Consider the following 25,208-nt stretch of genomic DNA (forward strand, 5'->3'; position numbering starts at 1 on the left):
AGGACAATGATCCAAAACATAAAGCCAAATTTACAATGGAATGGTTCAAAAATAAACGTATCCAGGTGTTAGAATGGCCAAGTCAAAGTCCAGACCTGAATCCAATCAAGAATCTGTGGAAAGAGCTGAAGACTGCTGTTCACAAGCACTCTCCATCCAACCTCACTGAGCTCGAGCTGTTTTGCAAGGAAGAATGGGCAAGAATATCAGTCTCTCGATGTGCAAAACTGATAGAAACATACCCCAAGCGACTTGCAGCTGTAATTGGAGCAAAAGGTGGCGCTACAAAGTATTAACGCAAGGGGGCCGAATAATATTGCACGCCCCACTTTTCAGTATTCTTGACAAAAAATTAAAATGTTATATCTTTATGTTTGAAGCCTGAAATGTGGCCAAAGGTTGCAAGGTTCAAGGGGGCCGAATACTTTTGCAAGGCACTGTATATTTTTTTTAAACATTTATTTTTATTGTTTTGCAGTCACAGAAGTTAAATTTGGCATACATCTTCAGCAATTAGATCAAACTCATAATCTGTGTGACCATAATGTATGAGGGGACAGTACCTCCTGAAACAAAAAGAAAAAAAAACTACACAAACTAAAAAAAAAACTACACTCATAAAAATATATGATATGGCGATGTCTCCTGTAAGTCGGCAGTACCAAGTGTCAACGTACAGTAGGAGGAGTGGCCATATAGTAGTCACAGTCATATGTCACTCATGAAGTAAAACCTACAAATTTTTTTTTTATGTAGTGTGTGTTTATGTGAAAATGATTCCACGAATGGCATTATGAGATAATGGCAGGTTGTGCAATGTTTGTTTCTGAAAATATCATATGTAACCGGTAAGGATGTAACGGTACATGTATTTGTATTGAACCGTTTCGGTGCGTGGTCCTCGGTTTGGAACGGTGGCGTACCGAACAAGTTTCTGATGTAATGTAAAGTGCTGTCACATTTAGCGTGTTAACGGGCGGTAATTCATTTTTTGAATTAATCACGTTAAAATATTTGACGCATTTAACGCAAGCGCGGAATGCCCGCTCATGCATCCCATAATCCCACTGTTACGCCCCACGGACGGCTCGCTAAGGGCGTAACATAAAACGATAAAACGAGCCGCGCACACAAGTTGCAAGTGGACACAAATGTATTCACACAAGTTGAACTCGCAATGAACAAAATATACAAAATGCGGAAGAAGCTGGCTTCAGCGTAAGCCCAGGCCAAAACAACAAACAAAATGAAACTACACTTAAACCCCACCCGCTAAGTAAACCCTGATCGTAAAAAGGAAATAACAAGACAGCCACTACCCTGGCTTCTACACTAAACAAAACGGGTTGAACGAAAACGGCAGTTTACCTCTACTGCTGCGGTGCTCTTATTTACAGTGGTAAACAAAAACGATCCAGTAACGAATGAACACAAAATACCTCACCGAAAAAGCGGGAGTGTAACAAAATAGCGATCAAATGCACAGGTGAATGGCAAGCAAACAGCTGGTGAGGAGGTACGCGGCACGTATGCTGTCAAATGCGAAGTTGCGAACTCTCAGTGTTGACTGTAAAATGACGAGCGGTCAGATGACTTTTGTTAACGCTGCCTTTATTTGGTTAACAAGACTCAGGCACAATACAACACACACGGGGATGCGAGCTCAAACTACCTTGTATCGGCTTAGCTGCCGTAAAGCAAGTGTCGTTATTGCCGCAAATGTAAACAAAGCGCTGCTGATGGATACATGACAGACAGCGGCTAGTTTTTGAAGTTGGCGCCGTTACTCGGGTGGCCCATCAGCGGCGGTGGCGGCGTATGCCCATCCGGCGTCAATCAAAGTAAGTCACGTTGGGAGGGGAGGCAGCCAGCTGGTGGACGTGACGATCAGCTGACTGACAGTCTCAAAAATGATAACAATTAAACGGCCAGGGCCGTTACACCACTCAGAAGTGCAGTGAGCAGCGTGGGTAACGGTTAAATGTAAACATGGAAGAAAATCAGGTTGGCTCTCTGGGTGGGGAATTCAAATTAAAAAAGAATATAGATGGAACAACTCTCAGAAAATGTAAATAAGTTGGTTTGCCTCAGCGAGACATGAGTAGGATGAGTAGGGAAGAGGGCCACGTTTATGTCTACACTACACACACTTTGCACAAATTATAAATAATACTGTTTTTGTTATTGTTCTAAGGCTCTGTTGTGTGTTTGTTTTTGCAGAGAAAAAGAAAATATCTTCAACAGAAAGAATGTTAATGCCATCTTGTGGATTTATTGTTATAATCAACAAATACAGTACTTATGTACAGTATGTTAAATGTATATATCTGTCTTGTGTCTTATATTTCCATTCCAAAAATAATTTACAGAAAAATATGGCGTATTTTAGAGATTGTTTGAATTGCGATCAATTACGATTACGGTAATTAATTTTTAAGCTGTGATAAACTCAATTAAAAATTTTAATCGTTTGACAGCCCTAATAACCCTTACTTTTCGAGGCTGTGGTCATAAAGTTAATATGAGAAACTTGAAACTGTTCAGTGTTGCAACTGTTCAATTTTGCACATCAGATAGTTTTTTAAAGTGTTAGCCAAAGTGTTTGCCAAAGTTTTTTTTTTTTTTTTTAATTTGTTTTTCAAAATATCTACATTTCAGAATATTGTATTTTCTATTTTTGAGCAGAGTTCTAGCTTTGTATAGGCTGATGTTCCTATTGTTGAAAGCACAAGAGTGTGTAATAAACAACTAGCACATTTATATTTTGCATTTTGTTTTCTTACTGTACCGAAAATGAACCGAACCGCGACCTTAAAACCGAGGTCCGTACCGAACCGAGATTTTTGTGTACCGTTACACCCCTAGTAACCGGTGTTGCACTGATCCGCCCGTCGCAATCTGTACCCCTCGACTAAAGGCCGAGTGATGCTTCCGCATCAGACCTGCACCGTAAAGGAAGACCCAATTTACGACCCCGCGCCGTAGCCTGACGTGCTCCTAGTGAATTTTCTAACCTAACGTCACATCGACGCATATGACGTGGCGGAAATGGACTGTGATTGCTCCGCTCAGACTGTTGTTTCCGGTTCAACGTGAAATCACCGCCATTGTCAAACATGATTTTGATACACGTAAAAATGGACCAATCCGACGAGATTATCAACGAAGAGGAAGTATGACAACTTCTACAATGTGTCCAGACATTGTGAAGATTGCCAAACGGCAAGCAATTCATGGGAGGAGATTGCTGAAAGTACTGAGCTGGTGGTCAACCAGCGATTAATAAAAAAATGGAAGGACCACCGAGCTCATTTAAAACTGAATTTACCGCGGATTGGAACATATTCTCGGCTTTCCTGTTCGCCATCCCACACATGTTAAGTCTCACGATTTGGTCGGGAGACTACCGCTTTGGCCACGATTCTCCCGCCTACCGATTAGAGAGCAAAATCTACCGATTTTCAAAAAATTGTCAATTTTTTTTTTTTTTTTTTTTTTGTCGCCGAAATTTTGTCACCGAAAAAGTATGTGAACGAAATTGTGCCGATTGAAAAGGTGCCGAAATATCCATAGCCTTTATCACTGCCTTTTTTCTCGCAATATACCGGGAAAGGATTTGATCGAGACTCGTCAATTATAATCTCGCACAGCACGTGAATCTCATTCCTTCGAGAACAGCAGACGAGTAAACATGGCGGACAATAACAGTAGCGTGAAACAACCTGCGAAAAAAAGAAGATATGAGTGTAAATATCAATCTAGTTGGCAAAGTGACTATTCCTGGATAAAAACAAGCGATAGAGGAGTTGGATACGCATTTTGTTTGGTGTGCTGTATTCATATTTCAATAAGTCACGGTGGCAAAAACGATGTGGCAAAGCACGATAAAACTTCCCAACACGTGGAATTAACAAACGCTCGCAAATCAAGTAAGAAGATAAACTCTTTCTTTACCAACACGAAAGAGGAGACTGCAACAGAAGTTACTAAAGCTGAAGTTCTGTGGGCCAATTTTGTCGCGGAGCACAACTTGCCTTTCGCAATCGGGGATCATTTTTCAAAACTGGTGAAAGTCATGTTTCCGAAGTGTGATGTTGCGAAAAAATTCTCCTGTGGCAGGATGAAAACAACGATGCTACTGAAAAATGCCATTGCCCCAGAAGTGCTAAATCCTGTAGCACAGATGTGTAGAGATCAGCCATTTTCACTGATGATTGACGAGTCAACAGATGCTGGAGCAGAGAAAAATCTAGTGATATTGGTTCGCCTATTTGATGCTATACTTGGACGAGCTGTAACCAGATTTCTAGATATGCCTGTCTGCAACATTGGTACAGGAGCTGCAATCTTTGATGCATTAGACAAGTCCTTGAGGTAATTTATCTTTTTTTTTTGTTTTTATTAATCACAATAAAAATATAATAATTAAATACTGAAATATAAATGCCGCATAAAGTACCATATTTTTTTATATTAATTACAATGTAATACTATAATTTAACAAAATACTACAATATAAATGCTGTACATCCTAATTTTCTTTTATTTATATGTATATATTTTTGGTTTCAGTTCTTTCAACATCCCATGGTGCAACCTCGTATCCTTCACCAGCGATAACTGCAACACGATGAAGGGTAGAAACAACTCTGTCTTTTCAAGGATCCTGGAGCAGCAGCCTGCAGTACTTGACATGGGCTGCATTGCACACCTTGCTAATCTGTGTTGTGTGGCAGGAGTAAAGCAGCTTCCTCTTCCCATAGATGATTTCCTTGTAGACATATATTATCATTTTCACCATAGTGCCAAAAGAAAAGAAGATTACAAAGAATTTCAAGAGTTTGTAGAGGTGGAGGCTGCCAAAATTATCAAACACTGCAACACTAGGTGGTTAAGTCTAGAAAAATGTGTGAAAAGAACTTTACAACAATGGCCAGCACTCAAGAGTTACTTTTCTAGCCATGAAATGTGTGAAAAGCCAGGCAGGATAAAAAGAGTTGCACACATGTTAAGTCTCACGATTTGGTCGGGAGACTACCGCTTTGGCCACGATTCTCCCGCCTACCGATTAGAGAGCAAAATCTACCGATTTTCAAAAAATTGTCAATTTTTTTTTTTTTTTTTTTTTTGTCGCCGAAATTTTGTCACCGAAAAAGTATGTGAACGAAATTGTGCCGATTGAAAAGGTGCCGAAATATCCATAGCCTTTATCACTGCCTTTTTTCTCGCAATATACCGGGAAAGGATTTGATCGAGACTCGTCAATTATAATCTCGCACAGCACGTGAATCTCATTCCTTCGAGAACAGCAGACGAGTAAACATGGCGGACAATAACAGTAGCGTGAAACAACCTGCGAAAAAAAGAAGATATGAGTGTAAATATCAATCTAGTTGGCAAAGTGACTATTCCTGGATAAAAACAAGCGATAGAGGAGTTGGATACGCATTTTGTTTGGTGTGCTGTATTCATATTTCAATAAGTCACGGTGGCAAAAACGATGTGGCAAAGCACGATAAAACTTCCCAACACGTGGAATTAACAAACGCTCGCAAATCAAGTAAGAAGATAAACTCTTTCTTTACCAACACGAAAGAGGAGACTGCAACAGAAGTTACTAAAGCTGAAGTTCTGTGGGCCAATTTTGTCGCGGAGCACAACTTGCCTTTCGCAATCGGGGATCATTTTTCAAAACTGGTGAAAGTCATGTTTCCGAAGTGTGATGTTGCGAAAAAATTCTCCTGTGGCAGGATGAAAACAACGATGCTACTGAAAAATGCCATTGCCCCAGAAGTGCTAAATCCTGTAGCACAGATGTGTAGAGATCAGCCATTTTCACTGATGATTGACGAGTCAACAGATGCTGGAGCAGAGAAAAATCTAGTGATATTGGTTCGCCTATTTGATGCTATACTTGGACGAGCTGTAACCAGATTTCTAGATATGCCTGTCTGCAACATTGGTACAGGAGCTGCAATCTTTGATGCATTAGACAAGTCCTTGAGGTAATTTATCTTTTTTTTTTGTTTTTATTAATCACAATAAAAATATAATAATTAAATACTGAAATATAAATGCCGCATAAAGTACCATATTTTTTTATATTAATTACAATGTAATACTATAATTTAACAAAATACTACAATATAAATGCTGTACATCCTAATTTTCTTTTATTTATATGTATATATTTTTGGTTTCAGTTCTTTCAACATCCCATGGTGCAACCTCGTATCCTTCACCAGCGATAACTGCAACACGATGAAGGGTAGAAACAACTCTGTCTTTTCAAGGATCCTGGAGCAGCAGCCTGCAGTACTTGACATGGGCTGCATTGCACACCTTGCTAATCTGTGTTGTGTGGCAGGAGTAAAGCAGCTTCCTCTTCCCATAGATGATTTCCTTGTAGACATATATTATCATTTTCACCATAGTGCCAAAAGAAAAGAAGATTACAAAGAATTTCAAGAGTTTGTAGAGGTGGAGGCTGCCAAAATTATCAAACACTGCAACACTAGGTGGTTAAGTCTAGAAAAATGTGTGAAAAGAACTTTACAACAATGGCCAGCACTCAAGAGTTACTTTTCTAGCCATGAAATGTGTGAAAAGCCAGGCAGGATAAAAAGAGTTGCAGAATACCTCAATGATCCTGAGATGAAACTGTATTTTCATTTCTTAGATTTCATTTTGGGGCCTCTCAACCAATTCAACACATTGTTTCAGTCAGACAAGACTTTGATCGGTGTTCTCGTCCCAGAAATGAAGATGCTAATGAAAAAACTACTTGCAAAGTTTGTCACCATGAGGGTGATAAAAAATGCAGAAGAGATTACCGATGTAGAATTCAAAGAACCTGAGAACTGGCACTCCAATGACAAAATTGCTATAGGCCTTGCTACAAGAGATTATTTGGATGAAGTTGAAGATATCATAGGTAACACTTCTAAAGCAAGATTTTTCCAAAGTGTCAAAGGCTTTTATGTAAGTGTAGTGGAAAAAATGATCAAGAAATTCCCCTTTGGTGACAAGACTCTAGAGGATTTAGCTTTTATTAATCCCAAAGAGGCAATTGATAAAATGGACACAGATGTTTTGATGCGATTAGGAAAACGTTTCAACGTGATTAAAACAGAACAGTATGATGAGCTGGAAGAGGAGTGCCAGGACTTCCAGCTTATGTCAAAAGATGAAGTGCCATCTTTTGATGAGGAAGAAACAAGGCCGGATCAATGGTGGCATCAAATAATGAGAATGAAGACCCCAAGAGGAATTGTGAGATACCCACTTTTGAGCAAAATTCTACAGGCTATTCTCACAATACCTAACAGCAATGCAGACAGTGAGAGAGCTTTCTCAATGATGAAGAAAGTTCATACCTCTTACAGATCCCAAATGAACAATGAAACACTGTGTACACTTATGGCTGCAAAAATGAACACAGATGTTGAATGCTTTAATTATAGTGTTGACAAAGAACTGTGCAAAAAAGCAAAAAGTGCAACATGGGATTATGTTAAAGAACACCAGTAAATATATTGAACATTGAACTGATTTGTAATGCAGCCAAATCTATCTAAACATGAAATTATAGCAAAATAAATTGAAAAAACAAAGTATTTTATTGTTGTATTTTCAAATGAAAGTCACTTTGATGATTGTCTTAAATTGCAATTCTGCTGACCACATGTGTCACGTAGTTGTTTGCGCGGCGCGTCGTCCATCGCATCTGAAAATCTCCCTATTTGCCATTTCTGAAACTTAACATGTATGCCATCCGTGTTGTTGTAGAGAAGACTTTCGGTGCGCAAGAGTGACGTTGCTCGTGAAGAACACGTCACGCAAATAAACAAATCTGATTTGTCGATTGATTTTGTACTTACTCGAGAGGCTGTGTCCCAGACTTTTCTCTCAGTGTTTGAAAAATACAGGGAGAACAGTCTGGCCGTGCCAGGCAAACACTCAGTTGCCTTGACATTTTTCCGAGTAAGGCCAACGACGTCATGCATCAAGAGAGACAATAGCTAATTAATATGCTCACTCGCCACCCTGTGGTCTGGGGTGTGAATTGCAACCTGTCAAAATGACCGATGGACTTCAGTTTTTTCCGTCACCGTTTTAGAAAACCGGTCAACGACGGAAAATATTCGGTTAACGCGACCCCTGCTATCAGTAACATAATTCGCCGCTAGGAACTCAAATCCTGCACTGCCAGACGTGTCCCCCTGTCTGCGGTTCGCTAGAGAGCATTTGGATGGTCAGATGAAACCAAAATAGAACTTTTTGGTAGAAACACAGGTTCTCGTGTTTGGAGAAAAGAATACTGAATTGCATTCGAAGAACACCATACCCACACTGAAGCATGGGGGTGGAAACATCATGCTTTGGGGCTGTTTTTTTGCAAAGGGTCCAGGACGACTGATCTGTGTAAATGAAAGAATGAATGGGGCCATGTATCGAGAGATTTTGAGTGAAAATCTCCTTCCATCAGCAAGGGCATTGAAGATGAGACGTGGCTGGGTCTTTCAGCATGACAATGATCCCAAACACACAGCCAGGGCAACAAAGTAGTGGCTTCATAAGAAGCATTTCAAGGTCCTGGAGTGGCCTAGCCAGTCTCCAGATCTCAACCCCATAGAAAATCTGTGGAGGGAGTTCAAAGTCCGTGTTGCCCAACAACAGCCCCAAAACATCACTGCTCTAGAAGAGATCTGCATGGAGGAATGGGCAAAAATACCAGCAACAGTGTGTGAAAAGCTTGTGAAGAGTTACAGAAAACGTTTGGCCCCCGTTATTACCCACAAAGGGTACATAACAAAGTATTGAGATGAACTTTTGGTATTGACCAAATACTTATTTTCCCTCATGATTTGCAAATAAATTCTTTAAAAATCAAACAATGTGATTTTCTGTATTTTTCCCACATTCTGTCTTTCATGGTTGAGGTTTACCCATGTTGACAATTACAGGCCTCTAATATTTTCAGGTGGGAGAACTTGCACAATTAGGGGTTGACTAAATACTTATTTGCCCCACAGTATGCAACAGGTTCCAATGTTTGACTTTTTGCAGTAAAAATGTTTCTCATACCCTTACCTCACCACGAGGAATCCCTAGGCAAAGTTGATTGACTGCTGGTTTACTTTTACCTCGGTAAATCTGAAAGATGCCCAGAAACTTGATATCATGCACTGATGAGAACGAAACATGTAGCGAAAATATAAGATGATTAAAAACTTCAAATGTGTACTTTTGTCAGATTGATCATAGTAAGCATGTCTGAATTAGCTTGACCACTTTCAGCTCTCTGTCTTTCCATGGCTACATCTTCATCCTCATCCTCTGAGCCAAGAGGGATCTTAGTGCAAGGCAGCATTTCGCTCTGGATGAAGAACTTGTACTCCAGCATTATTGTGAAAAGAAAGAAGATGACACTCTCTCCTGCCATTATAATAAGTTTTTTTCCAACAAATTCCTGGTCGAAAGGATCTTTGGCATGATTGAAGAAAGAAAAACAAATATTTTAGGTGCCTCTTGAACATAAATCATGTTAATGTAACATTCTTGTAACTTGTAATGTAACTTCTGCATTTTTTCTGTATTTAGAGTTATCAAGTTTACAGTAACCTTTTTTAGATTTTGATTCATGTACTTGTTCCAAGTTTTTGAGTCCATCTGCGAAGGAGTAAATGGGGAGGATCATGAACATTTGCTTTCCCTGTAGAGACACAAACATTCAGTAATTCAAATGCAAGCAATGTTTTAAAAGTGGAATTACTTTAAAATGAGAGTGACTTATTGTTTTACCGTGCTATTTAGGGGTAATAGATCCATGAGAATAATAATTCCAAAGAAAACGTTGACACCGGTCACAACAGTGCATCCCTTTGTGGCAACGGTGAACATAAAGGAAAGTGTATACATCAAGGTGATGGTGGACGTCCTAAAAAGATTAAATTAGCAATGGAATAAAAAAAAATCTGAACGGAACAACTTTTTTAATCAGTGTGCTTCTCATCATATGTGCCACAACTCATCACTTAGATGTCTTTTTACTGTCATACCACACCCACAGGGTGGGCACAACTATGGCAACAGCAGTGTGACATAAATACTGTATGTTACATGGATGTGTGTTGTTTGGATGTGCTGCGCCAAACTGTATTTATAAGGAACCAAATTATTGAAATGTTGCGAATATGTTGAGATAAAACTTTGCTGTTGAAACATCCATATATGGGCTGTTTACACAGTGATGCTGCGACATCAAGACGCAACGGTTGAGTTGCGGAACAGCCTGGACTTTACAATTTGACGACGAAAACGGAACGCGCAGACGCAAACTTTTGATTCCGGCCTCCGAATGCGAGGATTGCTCCGCAACCATATGGATGGAACACTCTCATTAAATTATGTCAGCACTCGCACACGTCACTTTGGACATGAGTACTATATGCGCAGTCACTGCTAGTAATCATTAAAAACACCAAACATGGTGGAACGTTGGCTGTAATTTACTGTTCTTAATAATATTTTTAATTCAAATATATTTTATGTTCACATTTTTGTGCCTTTTGAAGCAAAAAAAAAAAAAAATGGACGCCATTGTTTTGAGTAGGCTGGTATGTTGCCTTCCAGGCTGAGGAGGTTGTTATCAAGAAAGTGCATCATTGGCTGTCGCCAATGTAAAACTGCACTGCCCCCAAGGACCTGGCATCAATGATACATCGTTTTCATCACAAAATTGCATGGAAATGGAACCAAGACGGAACCATGTAAATGCAAACATGAAATTTGTCGTGTTTTTGGAGCGTCACCATGTAAACGGCCCCCAAATCTTTGCTTTGTTCCACTTTTGAATCATGAATCGGTCGAAGTTCTCTCCAGTATGGAATAATATTAATCTTTTGACTTCACTTTTGTGCATCGTTTAGTACTCATAGATTTTTAATTACCGTATTTTTCAAACTTTGTATTTTTTTTGTTTTCATTGTTGGTTCAACAAAGCATTAATATTTTTCTTCAGGCACCTGAACACATGTCTTAAAGCTCCCCTGATGCAGGTTTGAGGTCAACTGATTTTTTCCCTTGGAGGAGCCTGTCTGGTTTCCTGTTCCAACTAGAGGGTGCCAGGCCTAATGGGTAATATTTCAATGCAGTCTTGCATTTACTGAATTTGACGTGTTGCCCAAAAAATGTCTGACTTTGGTACCCCGCCGTGGTCAAGGCCGTGAATGAAAACTCACCAGTATGATAACTTAAGATCTCATATGTCTCATGAACAGTCTTACCAATTTTAAGGAGGATCAGACTTACTCCCTAGGTGCCAAGGTCTCAAATGTGCACCCTGTAAATTGATAAAAATTTCACATTTAATCCAAAATACCCAATTTCCTGTTGAGTTCAGAACATGAGTGCAAGAGACTTTTTGGAGCAATTTTGCACTAGGTATCGATTGGAAAAAAAAATAAATAAATAAAACAAAATAATCCTTTTCATTACAGTAGGGCTCTCGCGCCAGTTGGTGCTCAGGCCTTAATAATGATAATCCTTTGCAAAACAATAGGGATCTCGTGCCAGTTCTCGGGCCCTAATAATCCTTGGCATTCCAATAAGGCTCTCACGCCAGTTGATGCTCGGGCCCTAATAATAATAATCCTTTGCATTACAATATGGCTCTTGCGCCAGTTGGTGTTCGGGCCCTAATAATACATTTCAAGCGTCTTTCTGAACACTCCACAAGATCAAATAAACATTTACAAACACAGATTATATTAGGATAAAATAGAAGATCAAAAGGTCGAGACAAAACAGTTAAGGAAGAAAGTGGGTAAAAAAGGTTACGTCCATCTCAAGCAGCCTTTACCTCCATCTACAGAAACGCTTTATGGCAGTTACTTCAAGTCATTGGTAAGCCAGCAAAGTACATGAGTATTCTGATGATTCAGAATCTTCTTTCAAACACCAATTGCAGGCTTAGTCCGGGGGTGTTCTATCAGATCCCTTTGTCATTACCTTTGGAATCTCTACCCGCAGCCTCTTCAACATAGCTGTTAATTAATGGCTCACAAGTACCCTGCAGCACTGCCTTAAACACTGTGCGACTTCCACAACTGCTTCACATGTCTCACTATTAGCTGGACGAAGACTAAAATACTATCTCTGTTAGACTTATTTCTGCCAACACCAAATCTTTGCTTTGTTCCACTTCTGAATCATGAATCGGTTAAAGAAGTTCTCTCCATTTTGGAATAATATTCATCTTTTGACTGAACTTTTGTGCATTATTTGGTACTCGGAGATTTTTAATTACCGTATTATTCAAACTTTTTTTTTCATTGTTTGGCGACTTATACTCCGGAGTAGCGCTGGAATGATTAATCGATTAACCGGAGTATTCGATTTGAAAAAAATATTTGAAATAAATTTACTTGCTTCGAGTATTCGTTTAATTAAAGTGGCGTTGTAATGGGTGATTTTGAAAGTGTTTGCATTTAGGTTTATTTATTAAGGTGGATACACTGCCCCCTGGTCTGCCTCATTTCACATGGCTGAATCCAACTGCTCCCTGTTAAGACCAACGTAAGCTAAGTATTTGTTTGAGCTAATGTTTTTTAATGCATTCATAATTTAGTTTACATGTATATTTAGGAGGGCTGTCAAAAAATTTTAATCGAGTTTATCACAGCTTAAAAATGAATTAATCTTAATTAATCGCAATTCAAACCATCTATAAAATATGCCATATTTTTCCGTAAATTATTTTTAGAACGGAAAGATAAGACACAAGACGGATATATACATTCAACATACTGTACATAAGTATTGTATTTGTTTATTATAACAATAAATCAACAAGATGGCATTAACATTAACATTCTGTTAAAGCGATCCATGGATAGCAAGACTTGTAGTTCTTAAAAGATAAATGTTAGTACAAGTTATAGAAATTTTATATTAGAACCCCTCTGAATGTTTTCATTTTAATAAAATTTATAAAATTTTCAATCAAAAAATAAACTAATAGCTCGCCAATGTTGATGTCAATAATAATTATGGTGCTAAAACCCATAAAATCAGTCGCACCCAAGCACCAGCAGAGGGCGACAAAACTCCAAAAAACACAAGTAACAAGTGCACATGACACCGTGCTGTCATTTTAATCCCAGCGGGGCATGTGCGTTAATTGTGTCAAATATTTTAACGAGATTAATTAAAAAATATAATTACCGCCCGTTAACGCGATCATTTTGACACCCCTAAAATTTAGCCATCTTTTTGTGGGAATATGTGTCTGAACCATTTGTTAAGATCAATGTAAAAAAAATGTGAGCAAGTTATAGCATTTAAACTAGCAGACTTTTGCTATATAAGTTAGCCAGTTGTTCTTTTGTTGTACATATGTCCTCAATAATTATTTTTTTATATCGTTTGAGGCTCAACTCAGGTATTTTCATTTTTCATGTTCCTTATCCAATTAGTCGATTATTCGAAATAACTTTTTCATTGATTAATCGACTAATAAAATAATCGATAGTACAGCCCTACTCCAGAGCAACATATATAAAATTATTAAAGTGATGACCCGACCAAAATGACGGGTTGGTTCTAAATTGTTGCGCTCATAAGACAGTGAAGATCACGCCCGCTTGACCTGATGACGTGAAGTCTTTGAAATGCCGTAAAAAAAGAAAAAGAAAAAAAAAATTCCAAGTGCGACACTGCAAATCAAGAGTCATCAAAGGTGTGGATTTGAAACACTCTGATTGGAAACCGGAGATATGATTGTTTTAATTTGATGGTGGAAAATACGCCTAGTAGGAGGGGATGGATTTTTGCACGACATTACCCATTAGATCTGACGTGAAGATCAAATTTAAAAGGATGAGTTAGATGAAGAAGTTTGAGGCAGAAGTAACGATAAGGATAAGTAAGAATTTGGGAATAAAAAAACAAAAATGAGGTGGGCATTGAATGTATGGCAGATGAGAAAGACCCCTGAGATATTTTGTCATCATCGTCCGAGAAAGAGTAAAGCGACAAAGATGGAGCCATCGTTTGGGTCCAATGATATCGCAACTGATGTAGTGTCATCGCTATTTGATGATGCAGTGGTACCTCGACATATGATCGCTTCGACACACGATATTTTCGACATTCGACGTAAAATTTGACTCGCCATTTGTTTCTACATCCGACGACATGACAGCACCGCAGACGTCCTGCAAAATCCTGCTCGACATACGACCATTTCGACTTACAGGAACGAATTACCTTCGTATGTAGAGGTACCACTGTACGCCGTAAGTCAAACTAAATATGAATAATAATTAATTGTAATTAAACTGTAAATAATTAATCAATAATTGTTTTCGTATTCTAAGTGTTAATAACCACTTTTATATACTGTACATAAATCAATGCATTCACGTAAGTTTATGCAGAGGTTGCGCAAGACATTTTCGTTGAGAGACAGTAGCTAATCAATATGCTCAATCGCCACCCTGTAGTCTGGCGTGTGAATTGCAACCTGTCAAAATGACGGATGGACTTCATTTTTTTCCGTCACCGTTTTAAAAAACCAGTCAACGACGGAAAATATTCGGTTAACGCGACCCCTGGGTTTATTTAACTTGTAATAATGTAATGTAAATAAATGTTTTAAAAACTATCGGCCATTGTCTGTAGTTTACAATATTTATATATAGTTTGATTACACCTCCACTGTATCTCAACGTTATGTGTGCACTATCTGAGAATGCAAAGCTGTTTTTTTAACAATTTGTTTAGAAAACTTGCAGCTTAAGTTTTTCTTTTTTAGCTAAAAATGCACCTAAATATATACTTTTTAAAATTGTAAATATTAAAGATGCACTGATACCTAGCCTGGTACTCCAGACTCACCGCTGTTCCAGCTATTGAGTCTGGCCACCATTAAGCGGATAAAATTTCCAGGGCGGAGCAAGCCACAGCAAACAGACAGCGGAGTGGACCAATCAGCGATGGGAGGGACGAGGGCCTTGCGCGCGGAAGTAAACATACGACGAGAGCGGAGTTTATTCAACATGGCTAGCGCGAGACAGACTGTTGTCAATGACTTGTGTCGATGTGTTTTTGGTAATTTAAAACTGATTTTACCGTGGATTGGAACATATTTTTTTGGCTTTCCTTTTCGCCATCTGTGTTGTTGTGGAGACGACTTCCAACGCGGAAGAATGACGTTGCTCGTTAAGAACACGTCACGCAAATAAAACAAATCTGATTTGTTGATTGATTTTGTACTTGCTCGAGAGGCCGTTAATGGGCTGGGTCCCAGACTATTCTCTCAGTGTTTGAAAAACACAGGGAGAACAGTCTGGCCGTGCCAAACAACTGATACCGGTATCAGCAGGGGAGGCTGATCTGGCCTAAAATGGTGACATCGGTATCGGCAAGTACCAACAAAGAGAGCGCCGACACCATTTTACCGGCCCGGTATGACAACACTTGACCGCAGACTTCTTTTCTCCTGACACTCACAACTGTTTTCTGAGTGAATATCGGATCCATGCGGGCTCCAGTAAGTCTCTTACAATATTTGCGGCCACTGTGGTGTAATTCAATAGAAGATTCATCTGAAAAATCCACCTTTTGCCACAAAACAGTGAAGTTTGGTGGTGGCAAAATCATGGTCTGGGGTTACATCCAGTATGGGGTGTGCAAAAGATCTGCAGGGCGGAAGGCAACATAAATAGTCTGAAATATCAACAAATCTTAGCTGCCTCTTACATTCCTAACCATAAAAAATTCTGCAGTAGGATGGTGCTCCATCGCATACTTCAATCTCTACCTCAAAGTTCCTCAAGGCAAAGATCAAGATCCTCCAGGACTGACCAGCCCAGTCACCAGACATGAACAGGATGAAAGAGGAAGCATGGAAGACGAAACCCAAGAATGTTGATGAACTCGGGAAGCATGCAAGACTGCTTTCTTTGATGTTCCTGATGACTTCATCAATAAATTGTATGAATCCTTGCCGAACCGCATGGATGCAGCCCTTCAAGCCCATGGGAGTCATACAAAATATGAAATTTGGATCTCACAGCACCACTACTTAATTTGCTTGTGTTATGTAACATATTTTTGTATTTGAAGTACATTTTTTTGTGTAATTTTCACTTTCTGTAGGCGACAAAACTTTTGTCTTACCAAAATTGGACCTTTTCTTCATTGAATGATAATCTTTTTTCAGTGAAACAAATATATTTTTGGACTTTCAACATCATTTGGGAAGGTCTTCATATGAGCCATTTCTGACACCAATTGAATGATTAAAAGTCAGGTCATTAGCAATTGTTTCTACAAAATGGATTAGCGACAAGATTTTGTCAGGGACTGTATATATATATATATATATATATATATATATATATATATATATGTGTGTGTGTGTATATATATGTGTGTATATACAGTGCCTTGCAAAAGTATTCGGCCCCCTTGAATCTTGCAACCTTTCGCCACATTTCAGGCTTCAAACATAAAGATATGAAATTTATTTATTTTTTTCAAGAATCAACAACAAGTGGGACACAATCATGAAGTGGAACAACATTTATTGGATCATTTAAACTTTTTTAACAAATAAAAAACTGAAAAGTAGGGCGTGCAATATTATTCGGCCCCTTTACTTTCAGTGCAGCAAACTCACTCCAGAAGTTCAGTGAGGATCTCTGAATGATCCAATGTTGTCCTAAATGAGCGATGATGATAAATAGAATCCACCTGTGTGTAATCAAGTCTCCGTATAAATGCACCTGCTCTGTGATAGTCTCAGGGTTCTGTTTAAAGTGCAGAGAGCATTATGAAAACCAAGGAACACACCAGGCAGGTCCGAGATACTGTTGTGGAGAAGTTTAAAGCCGGATTTGGATACAAAAAGATTTCCCAAGCTTTAAACATCTCAAGGAGCACTGTGCAAGCCATCATATTGAAATGGAAGGAGCATCAAACCACTGCAAATCTACCAAGACCCGGCCGTCCTTCCAAACTTTCTTCTGAAAGAAGGAGAAAACTGATCAGAAATGCAGCCAAGAGGCCCATGATCACTCTGGATGAACTGCATAGATCTACAGCTGAGGTGGGAGAGTCTGTCCATCGGACAACAATCAGTCGTACACTGCACAAATCTGGCCTTTATGGAAGAGTGGCAAGAAGAAAGCCATTTCTCAAAGATATCCCTAAAACGTCTTGTTTAAAGTTTGCCACAAGCCACCTGGGAGACACACCAAACATGTGGAAGAAGGTGCTCTGGTCAGATGAAACCAAAATTGAACTTTTTGGCCACAATGCAAAACGATATGTTTGGCGTAAAAGCAACACAGCTCATCACCCTGAACACACCATCCCCACTGTCAAACATGGTGGTGGCAGCATCATGGTTTGGGCCTGCTTTTCTTCAGCAGGGACAGGGAAGATGGTTAAAATTGACGGGAAGATGGATGCAGCCGAATACAGGAACATTCTGGATGAAAACCTGTTGGTATCTGCACAAGACCTGAGACTGGGACGGAGATTTATCTTCCAACAGGACAATGATCCAAAACATAAAGCCAAATCTACAATGGAATGGTTCAAAAATAAAGGTATCCAGGTGTTAGAATGGCCAAGTCAAAGTCCAGACCTGAATCCAATCAAGAATCTGTGGAAAGAGCTGAAGACTGCTGTTCACAAACACTCTCCATCCAACCTCACTGAGCTCGAGCTGTTTTGCAAGGAAGAATGGGCAAGAATATCAGTCTCTCGATGTGCAAAACTGATAGAAACATACCCCAAGCGACTTGCAGCTGTAATTGGAGCAAAAGGTGGCGCTACAAAGTATTAACGCAAGGGGGCCGAATAATATTGCACGCCCCACTTTTCAGTTTTTTATTTGTTAAAAAAGTTTAAATTATCCAATAAATTTTGTTCCACTTCACGATTGTGTCCCACTTGTTGATTCTTGACAAAAATTAAAATTTTATATCTTTATGTTTGAAGCCTGAAATGTGGCGAAACGTTGCAAGGTTCAAGGGGGCTGAATACTTTTGCAAGGCACTGTATTAGTCATTTACTGAATTTGTCGAAAAAATTTGGCACCACGCCCAGGTCAAACCCGTGAATGAAAACGCACCATTTTAAAAACTTAAGATCTCATATGTCTCCTGAACAGTCTCACCAATTTTGAAGATGATCCAACTAACTCCCTCGACGAAAAGGTCTCAAATGTGCACCCTGTAAATCGATAAAAATTTCATATTCGATCCAAAATAACCGTTTTCTTGTTGGGTTTGGAATATGGGTGTAAATGCTTTTTTGGAGCGGTTTTGGACAAGGTATAGACTCCCCAAATTTCATCGCTCTACGCTGACGGACCCTAATGTTATAGGCCAATTTTAAAATTTCAAGGGGGCGCCACTGAGCCATTTTGTTACATTTTTTTGCAACGTTGCAAAATTATCGAAATTTACAATTTTCCGCACGTATGTGCAAATTTTGGTGACTTTTCGTGCATGTTCAGGCCTCCAAATTGGCCGTTTTCATTTGCCCTGAATTTTTTTTTTTTTTTTTAATTTAAAAAAATAATTCTTTGCAAAACAATAGGGCCTTCGCACGCTTAGTGCTCGGGCCCTAATAATAATAATAATAATAATCTTTTGCAAAACAATAGGGCCTTCGCACGCTGTGTGCTTGGGCCCTAATAACTAGGCCTGCAAGCAGGACTGAATAGGCCCTCGCAATCTTGCGCAACTCGGACGTCACGCAACTCGCATTGTGCAGGTCAGGGTGGTGGCAGATCGTGTATAATGCGCACCCCAAATTTACTTGTAAAATCTAGGGAAAAATATTGTACCCGTTTATAACGCGCACCCTAATTTTAGCACCAATAAATAGAAGAATACAAGAAAACAGAGCTCGTGTACAGATACAGAAATGTCATTTTACTGACTGGTGAAAAACAGCACAAGCATAGCATATTGGTAGTTCAAAACATTGCCATAAACTGACAATATTTACGGTAATAATACGATTTGACAACTTCTCCAGCTTACCAGAATCTAGGAGAAAACAAAACAGATGTGACTTTTCTTTTAAAGGCTGCTGTATAACTTGCTCGTTTCATCATGATGAATAAATGTTTCTTCCATGGATTGATACGGTAAAATGAAAGTGAGAACGTAAGTCGGAAATCCGTGAGCGCTCATCGCTGTAACCACGACAGTAACGATAGGAACTATTGTTATTTGGGATTGAGTTTCCTGAGGGACAGATATAGTTGACGGACACAGGAAGTCTGTGTGCTTACATTTGTAATGGTCAGAGTTGCGGAGCTACAATAAACGTTGACTCAAATGAGTTCAAGAAACTAAATTCGGTGCTTTATGAAGAGTAAAAAAAGCAGAATTTAACACAGACGAAATAATTCGGCCGATTAGAGTGAAGTATTACCGAAACAAAATGGTGACGTCACGTACCATAATGGTCGGCAACGGGTCGCATACGTTTCTTCAACACAACGAGGCTGTGTCAAAAAAAAAAAAACGGTTTGTATATATATGTAATATACTGTATATATATTTCTGTCTCCATCCATGTACCCGTTTATAATGCGCACCATGATTTTACAAGTTGATTTTGGGGGAAAAAAGTGCGCTTTATATTCGGGAAATTACGGGTAATAATCCTTTGCAAAACAATAGGGCCTTCACACGCTTAGTGCTCGGGCCCTAATAATCCTTTGCAAAACAATAGGGCCTTCGCACGCTTAGTGCTCGGGCCCAAAATATCAACAAAACAAATTACACTGTGTTTCGCTCCCATAAAAACAAGCCATTAAACAAATCTGCCTAAAGATAAACGGACAAAACATTTAAATATTCCTACAAAATTCCTGGGGGGTCCATATTGAAGAGTACCTTAATTAAAAAAAAAACAAAAAAAACAACATTGAGGATCTTACAAATAAACAGTCAAAATATGCTGCTGTTTTTTAAACTGGGACATTATCTCCCACTCTCTGCCCTTCTCATTCTGTATACAGTAAATCTTCATTTGAACCACCTTTACAAAACTGTAATATCATATACAACACATATCCATTTTATCTAAAAAGAAAAGCTAGAAATACTGCAGAAAAACATTATACCGTAAGATGGTCTGAGTTTAATGCTGCTGCAAAAATAAATTTTCGCTGCCACCAACTTCTGAGACTTAAAGAACACAACTATTATCAAAATGCTTGCGTAATGTTCCGGATCATCTATAAACTAAACCATAAATTAGGTGACCTCATCCCAATCTGTTCTCCTCAGCACACATATACTACCAGAAGAAAAAAATCAAATCACTGGGAAAAAAAAGAAGGCTAAAGTGTACAAGCTTTAGCATTGTGTGCAGAGGACCACAGATGTGGGATGAACTTGACGGAACACTTAAAATGTCACACTCCATCTTTAAGAAAAAAAAAAAAACTCAAAACTGATCTTCTAGCAATGTATGTATAATATGCTGATTCTTTGAATAACATTACTAATGTGTCTCATATCAAATCCAATGCAACCCAAATTTTGAAATTGTCCATAGTTACACTGCTGGCCAAAAGTATTGGCACTAACATTGACACAGGAACATTCAGGTCTTTGGAGATGGACTTGTAGCCTTGAGATTGCCCATTCTTCCTCACAATTTTGCTTCTCAAGTCTTCAGACAGTTATTTGATCTTTCTTTCTTTCCATGCTCAATGGATACACAAGGACACAGGACAGAGGTTGGGTCAACTTTAATCCGTTTTAACTGGCTGCAAGTGTGATTTAGCTATTGCCACCACCTGTTTGGCCAGCAGTGTAAGTGTGTGTGTGTGTACGGGTGTGTAGGGGTGTGTGGGTGTGTGTGTGGGTGTGTGTGTGTGTGGGGGGGGGGGGGGGGGGGTGTATGTGTATGCGGTCCAACTGGGCCCGTGATAAAGCTTTAAATAGCTTCTTTGAAGTGTCCTTTTCGCGCATCTTATATGAACCGCTTGCATATGACCATGTATTGTACATCTTCAATAATGTGTAAATAAACTGAACTGAATCAAGTGAGTACAATTGAGAACAGATTGGTGAAAAGGTGTCCTCTTCAGTGGTTGGAAGGAAAACCTGCACCCACTAGGCCCTTTGTGGAATCCGTTTTGACACATGTGGTTGAGAAGAATGAATGTTGATGAGTGACTCATGAACTTTCATTATTTGAATACTATTGCACAGTAAAATAGTTCCAAATTACAGACAAGATGACGTCATTGAAAAAGGGATTAAAAATACCCAGCAGGTGACCAATCAGATGATGAGAATTTCCTCAAGCTTTATATAATATGGCCAAAATGAGAAAACGAGAGAATGGCGGCGCGTACACACGCAGCGGCTCCTCTCTCTCCCTGCATTTCTGCAGTTTTGTGTTTTTTGTGTCGTGCACTTACGTGCATTTGCCCGTCCTCATTGCGTTCAGAAAACCCAAGGCGCACATACTCCCGTGAATTACTGATCGCCATTGACAGCCACATATTTACGGACTTTAATCCAGCGTTCGCGGAAGAGCTGTGCGGCTTAGGTCTGTTCCGAAGGCCTGCTCCATCACCGCCCCCCACTCCTGCAGCCAGCCCACAGTGGAGGCGCTGTCATTACCCGATCGTGACGGGTGCATCGATTGTGACGGTTTGCTACTGCGCACGCGCAGATCAACGCCATTTTCTCCCGAGGGATGACGGGAGATATAGATTTATGCGTTCGGCTTGGACATTGACGGTTTTTTATGCGTGTGTGTACGCCGCTATCTTCGAGTAGCATGAAATGCTTGAATATGTCTTAATAGATACTTCGAGTGATCCGAGAAGATGAATGTGGATACCTAGCATCTTCCAAGGTACCTGGTCGACGGAACGCTTCCAACTACTCAAGTGGGCGCCGTAAGATTCGACGAATGGTGCGTGATTTCATTGTTAAAGGTAAGTAAAACTGATGTTATACTGGCAATTTGTGTTATAAGTCTGAAAAGAGGGTCATGAATATATGAGCCTCTACGTTTTTTTAATCCTTTATAGGCCAAGTGACTATTTTTTATGGCATTTAAAAAACGCAGCTCCATAAGCTATTTATAAAGATATTGAAATAATTGAAAAAAAGAGGCACTTTTTCTATTTTTGTTTTTTAAGTAGAAAATGAGACAGATATGAGATGTTATAATAAAAATAAGTGAAACTGTTGTGAATGTCAGGTGGGAGAAGGTCCAGAGCTGAGTTTTATTTATTTATTTATTTATTATTATTGATCTCTGTCAGGTGGTGGTCATTTTAATCTACTGAATTTTAAGAATCTCTTTGTTTTTTTAATTTTCGTCCAACAGATAAAAGACCCCCCAATAAAATATATGCGCCTGGTCATCAAGTCAAAGGGAAGCAGACTATCCTCATGGAGTGTCAAAATAACTCTGGTACTGGGAACTAGAGTGGCGTCGAGGGCACCCGCAACAAAGCCATTTCTAGCTTCTATTGGCCAACAATGATTCAGGACATCAATGAATGGGTAAATGCCTTAATTGAGCAACTAAGTTAAATCAGAAGCGTTACATGAAATTTATTTCATCTAAAGTAATGATTTATATTGAAGCACCAATGGGTTGTTTTCACTTCTCAACAGACATTACAATATTGGAACATCCTGCTTTTCAGAATTGTAGAAATATTGTAAACAAATTTGTTTTTGTTTTTTTATTTCTGAGAAATTATCAAATATTGTCACATTTTTAAAGCCTTTTTGGTGGTCTTTTTTTCATTTTGTGACACTTATGTCAAAGAACATTGGGAGGTATTGGGCATGGATTTATTTGCATTTCTTTTTAAAGGCATGGGCACAGATTTGCCTTCTGGACAGAGAAAGCGTCCCCTCTTCTTCAGGGAACTCTACAGCCTGTCTTCAGGGTTCCAAAGGCAACCCCCTCTATATCTTACTAAACTTCAATCAGACAGGTAAAAGAAAACTACAAGATAATCAATGTTGATAAGGGGAATGGTCATCACTGCAATTGATGGCTTACCTGGTAATAACGTTCACCTGCATGTCATGTGTAAATTATGTTTTCTTTGAAAGGCTGAGGATGACACTGACAGCTGCCTAATCCTGGACATAATTTCCTTTGATCTAAATTGAGGACATAACTGCTATACTAGTAATTATAATCAGAGGCAGGGCCCAATGAGGCAGTATTGCACAGGGAGTTTAGTAATTGTCATGAGAAGCCAATTACATTTTAAACGTTTGTTTTTTAACAAATTTGATACTTTTTCATTGTCGGCTCACCTATATTTTACAGTTGCCAGAAGTATTGACTGCCAACATACATGAAAAAGTTGTCCTTCGGGAAGGTGACCGTGCTATATGCACATTGGCTCTTGTGTGCTCCAGAATCAGAGACCTTGGTTCTCCAGACTCCTTCAGAAGACGGGCACATTTTAAATGGCTTAACAGTAAGTACTTCAGTAAAATGCAATGACATGTACTTTTTTGTGCTGTTGTCACATTTGTCTGTCTACAAGCTATATATATGTAAATGTGATTTTTTTTTTTTAATCCCACAGGTCTCTGGACATGGAGCAGGTTCTGTGCAGAATTCAGGAGAGATTATTACAACATGTACACCATTGAGATCTGCCATGGATATGGGGAGCAGTTCAAACAATCCCCACAAGGTGAGTTGCACTGTGTAAGCTTATCTTGGTGTCATTAGAGACACTTAATATCTCAACATAGCATAGACATGGTGGAAAAGCCACAGTGCTTGGAAACAGTATTTCTCAGTGTTTTTATGTTCTTTTATAGGATTTGTTGGAGAGGAGAAAAGGGGTAAAGTAACGGCGTTTTACTGCGAGGAGGAAACACCTACAGGATACTGCAGTTGTTCCTGCTGTCCAATGCATTAAGCTTTAATGTATTTGTTTGAGTTTGTTCTACACATGCACATTAAAACTGTTTCAGCTTAAGGCATTTTGTTTTCTTCAATCTACGGCATAATCATTGGATGCTTTCCTATGAAACTTTATTTTTATCCTAAATTTAATACAGCAATAAATGTCACCTTACAGCTTTTATTTGTTTATTCACCATCTCTACTGTTTATCCTCAAGAGTATTTCTAATTATATTTATGCATTTGTAGGTTTGTATTATGTATTTTGGACTATGAAAACTATGTGGCAGTCATTGTAGTGTTATCATAAATTTTCTGTTGTTCTTCCCTAAAGCTGTCAGACTGTTGAACTCTTGCCATGCTCCGTAGACCCCCAATATTACTGGACTACTATGATCATGTCTATATACCTCACGCACATCTTAGCCCCTAACAAGCCCAAGCCAGCCAACTCCTAAATTGTTTTAGTAGTTACATATTTTTATACTTCTATCCAGCGTTTTTGTCTTTCTTGCTTGTTATTTTTGTATGCACCTTACAATTTCGCTCTTTTATACTCACTCTGCATTTATATTGGCTTTTAAAACGGGACCTGAGTTCTAATTTCTCACCATTAACATGTAAATGTGAACTGATGAGACAATAAAATCCTTGAATCCTTATAAAATGGTCGAAATATTACAACAATAAATTTGACAGTGATAATGTTTTGTTTTTTATAATCACAGCAAATTACATTAAACTACGAATATACCAAAATATACACAAAACAAAAACATTTTATTGTTGGATGTAGCTGCAGAATTAAATCATAACATGGGCTTTAACAAAATTTTGTATATATACTAAATATAAAAAAGTCACAATAGAGGCTCTTTTTAATTTTTACTGTTGAGGACATATACTCACCATAAAAATCTAGGACTCTGAAGCCTTCGTACATTATTACAATAACAATTTCTATTTGTAATACCATTGAGAAACGTATGTTATACCAAAGTCCGTAAGGTTTAAAGTTTTTCTTTTAAATTTAACCAGCGTGAATGGTCTCTGAAGGGGTTACTGGGGGTGAGGGGAGGGGAAGACATTTAAGTATGTAAGGAAAGCACTTTTTCAATTCTTTTAAAGAATTATTACTATATTGATACACAGATAAGGGTGGAGGCAAACTGTAGATGATGTACATTTTTATACAGTAGATGGCAGTATGCACTAAAATTCGCGATTAATAAAAAAAAAAAAAAAACGAAGAAC

General features: G+C 38.8%; 1 protein-coding gene and 1 long non-coding RNA gene across 14 annotated transcripts in view; one reads left to right on the forward strand and one right to left on the reverse strand.

The window, feature by feature from the left end:
- Positions 1-25,208, reverse strand: part of LOC130917366 (phospholipid-transporting ATPase ABCA1-like) — a 321,379-nt gene that overhangs the window by 45,385 nt on the left and 250,786 nt on the right. For 12 of the 13 annotated variants that reach the window (XM_057838802.1, XM_057838715.1, XM_057838723.1 and 9 more), the window contains 4 exons: positions 9,805-9,940; positions 9,625-9,715; positions 9,248-9,486; positions 9,094-9,156 (listed from right to left, as the gene is read on the reverse strand). The exons of the other annotated variant lie outside the window; for it this stretch is intronic. In XM_057838802.1, coding sequence (XP_057694785.1) covers positions 9,094-9,156; positions 9,248-9,486; positions 9,625-9,715; positions 9,805-9,940 — 529 coding nt within the window. The remainder of the gene's footprint in view (positions 1-9,093; positions 9,157-9,247; positions 9,487-9,624; positions 9,716-9,804; positions 9,941-25,208) is intronic. 13 annotated transcript variants of the gene reach the window in all.
- LOC130917436 (uncharacterized) lies at positions 22,503-23,504 on the forward strand. The gene is made up of 3 exons (XR_009063464.1): positions 22,503-22,574; positions 22,894-23,017; positions 23,362-23,504. It is a non-coding gene; the product is annotated as an uncharacterized LOC130917436 (long non-coding RNA).

Source organism: Corythoichthys intestinalis, chromosome 1 (assembly GCF_030265065.1).
Source record: "Corythoichthys intestinalis isolate RoL2023-P3 chromosome 1, ASM3026506v1, whole genome shotgun sequence".
NCBI lineage: Eukaryota > Metazoa > Chordata > Actinopteri > Syngnathiformes > Syngnathidae > Corythoichthys > Corythoichthys intestinalis.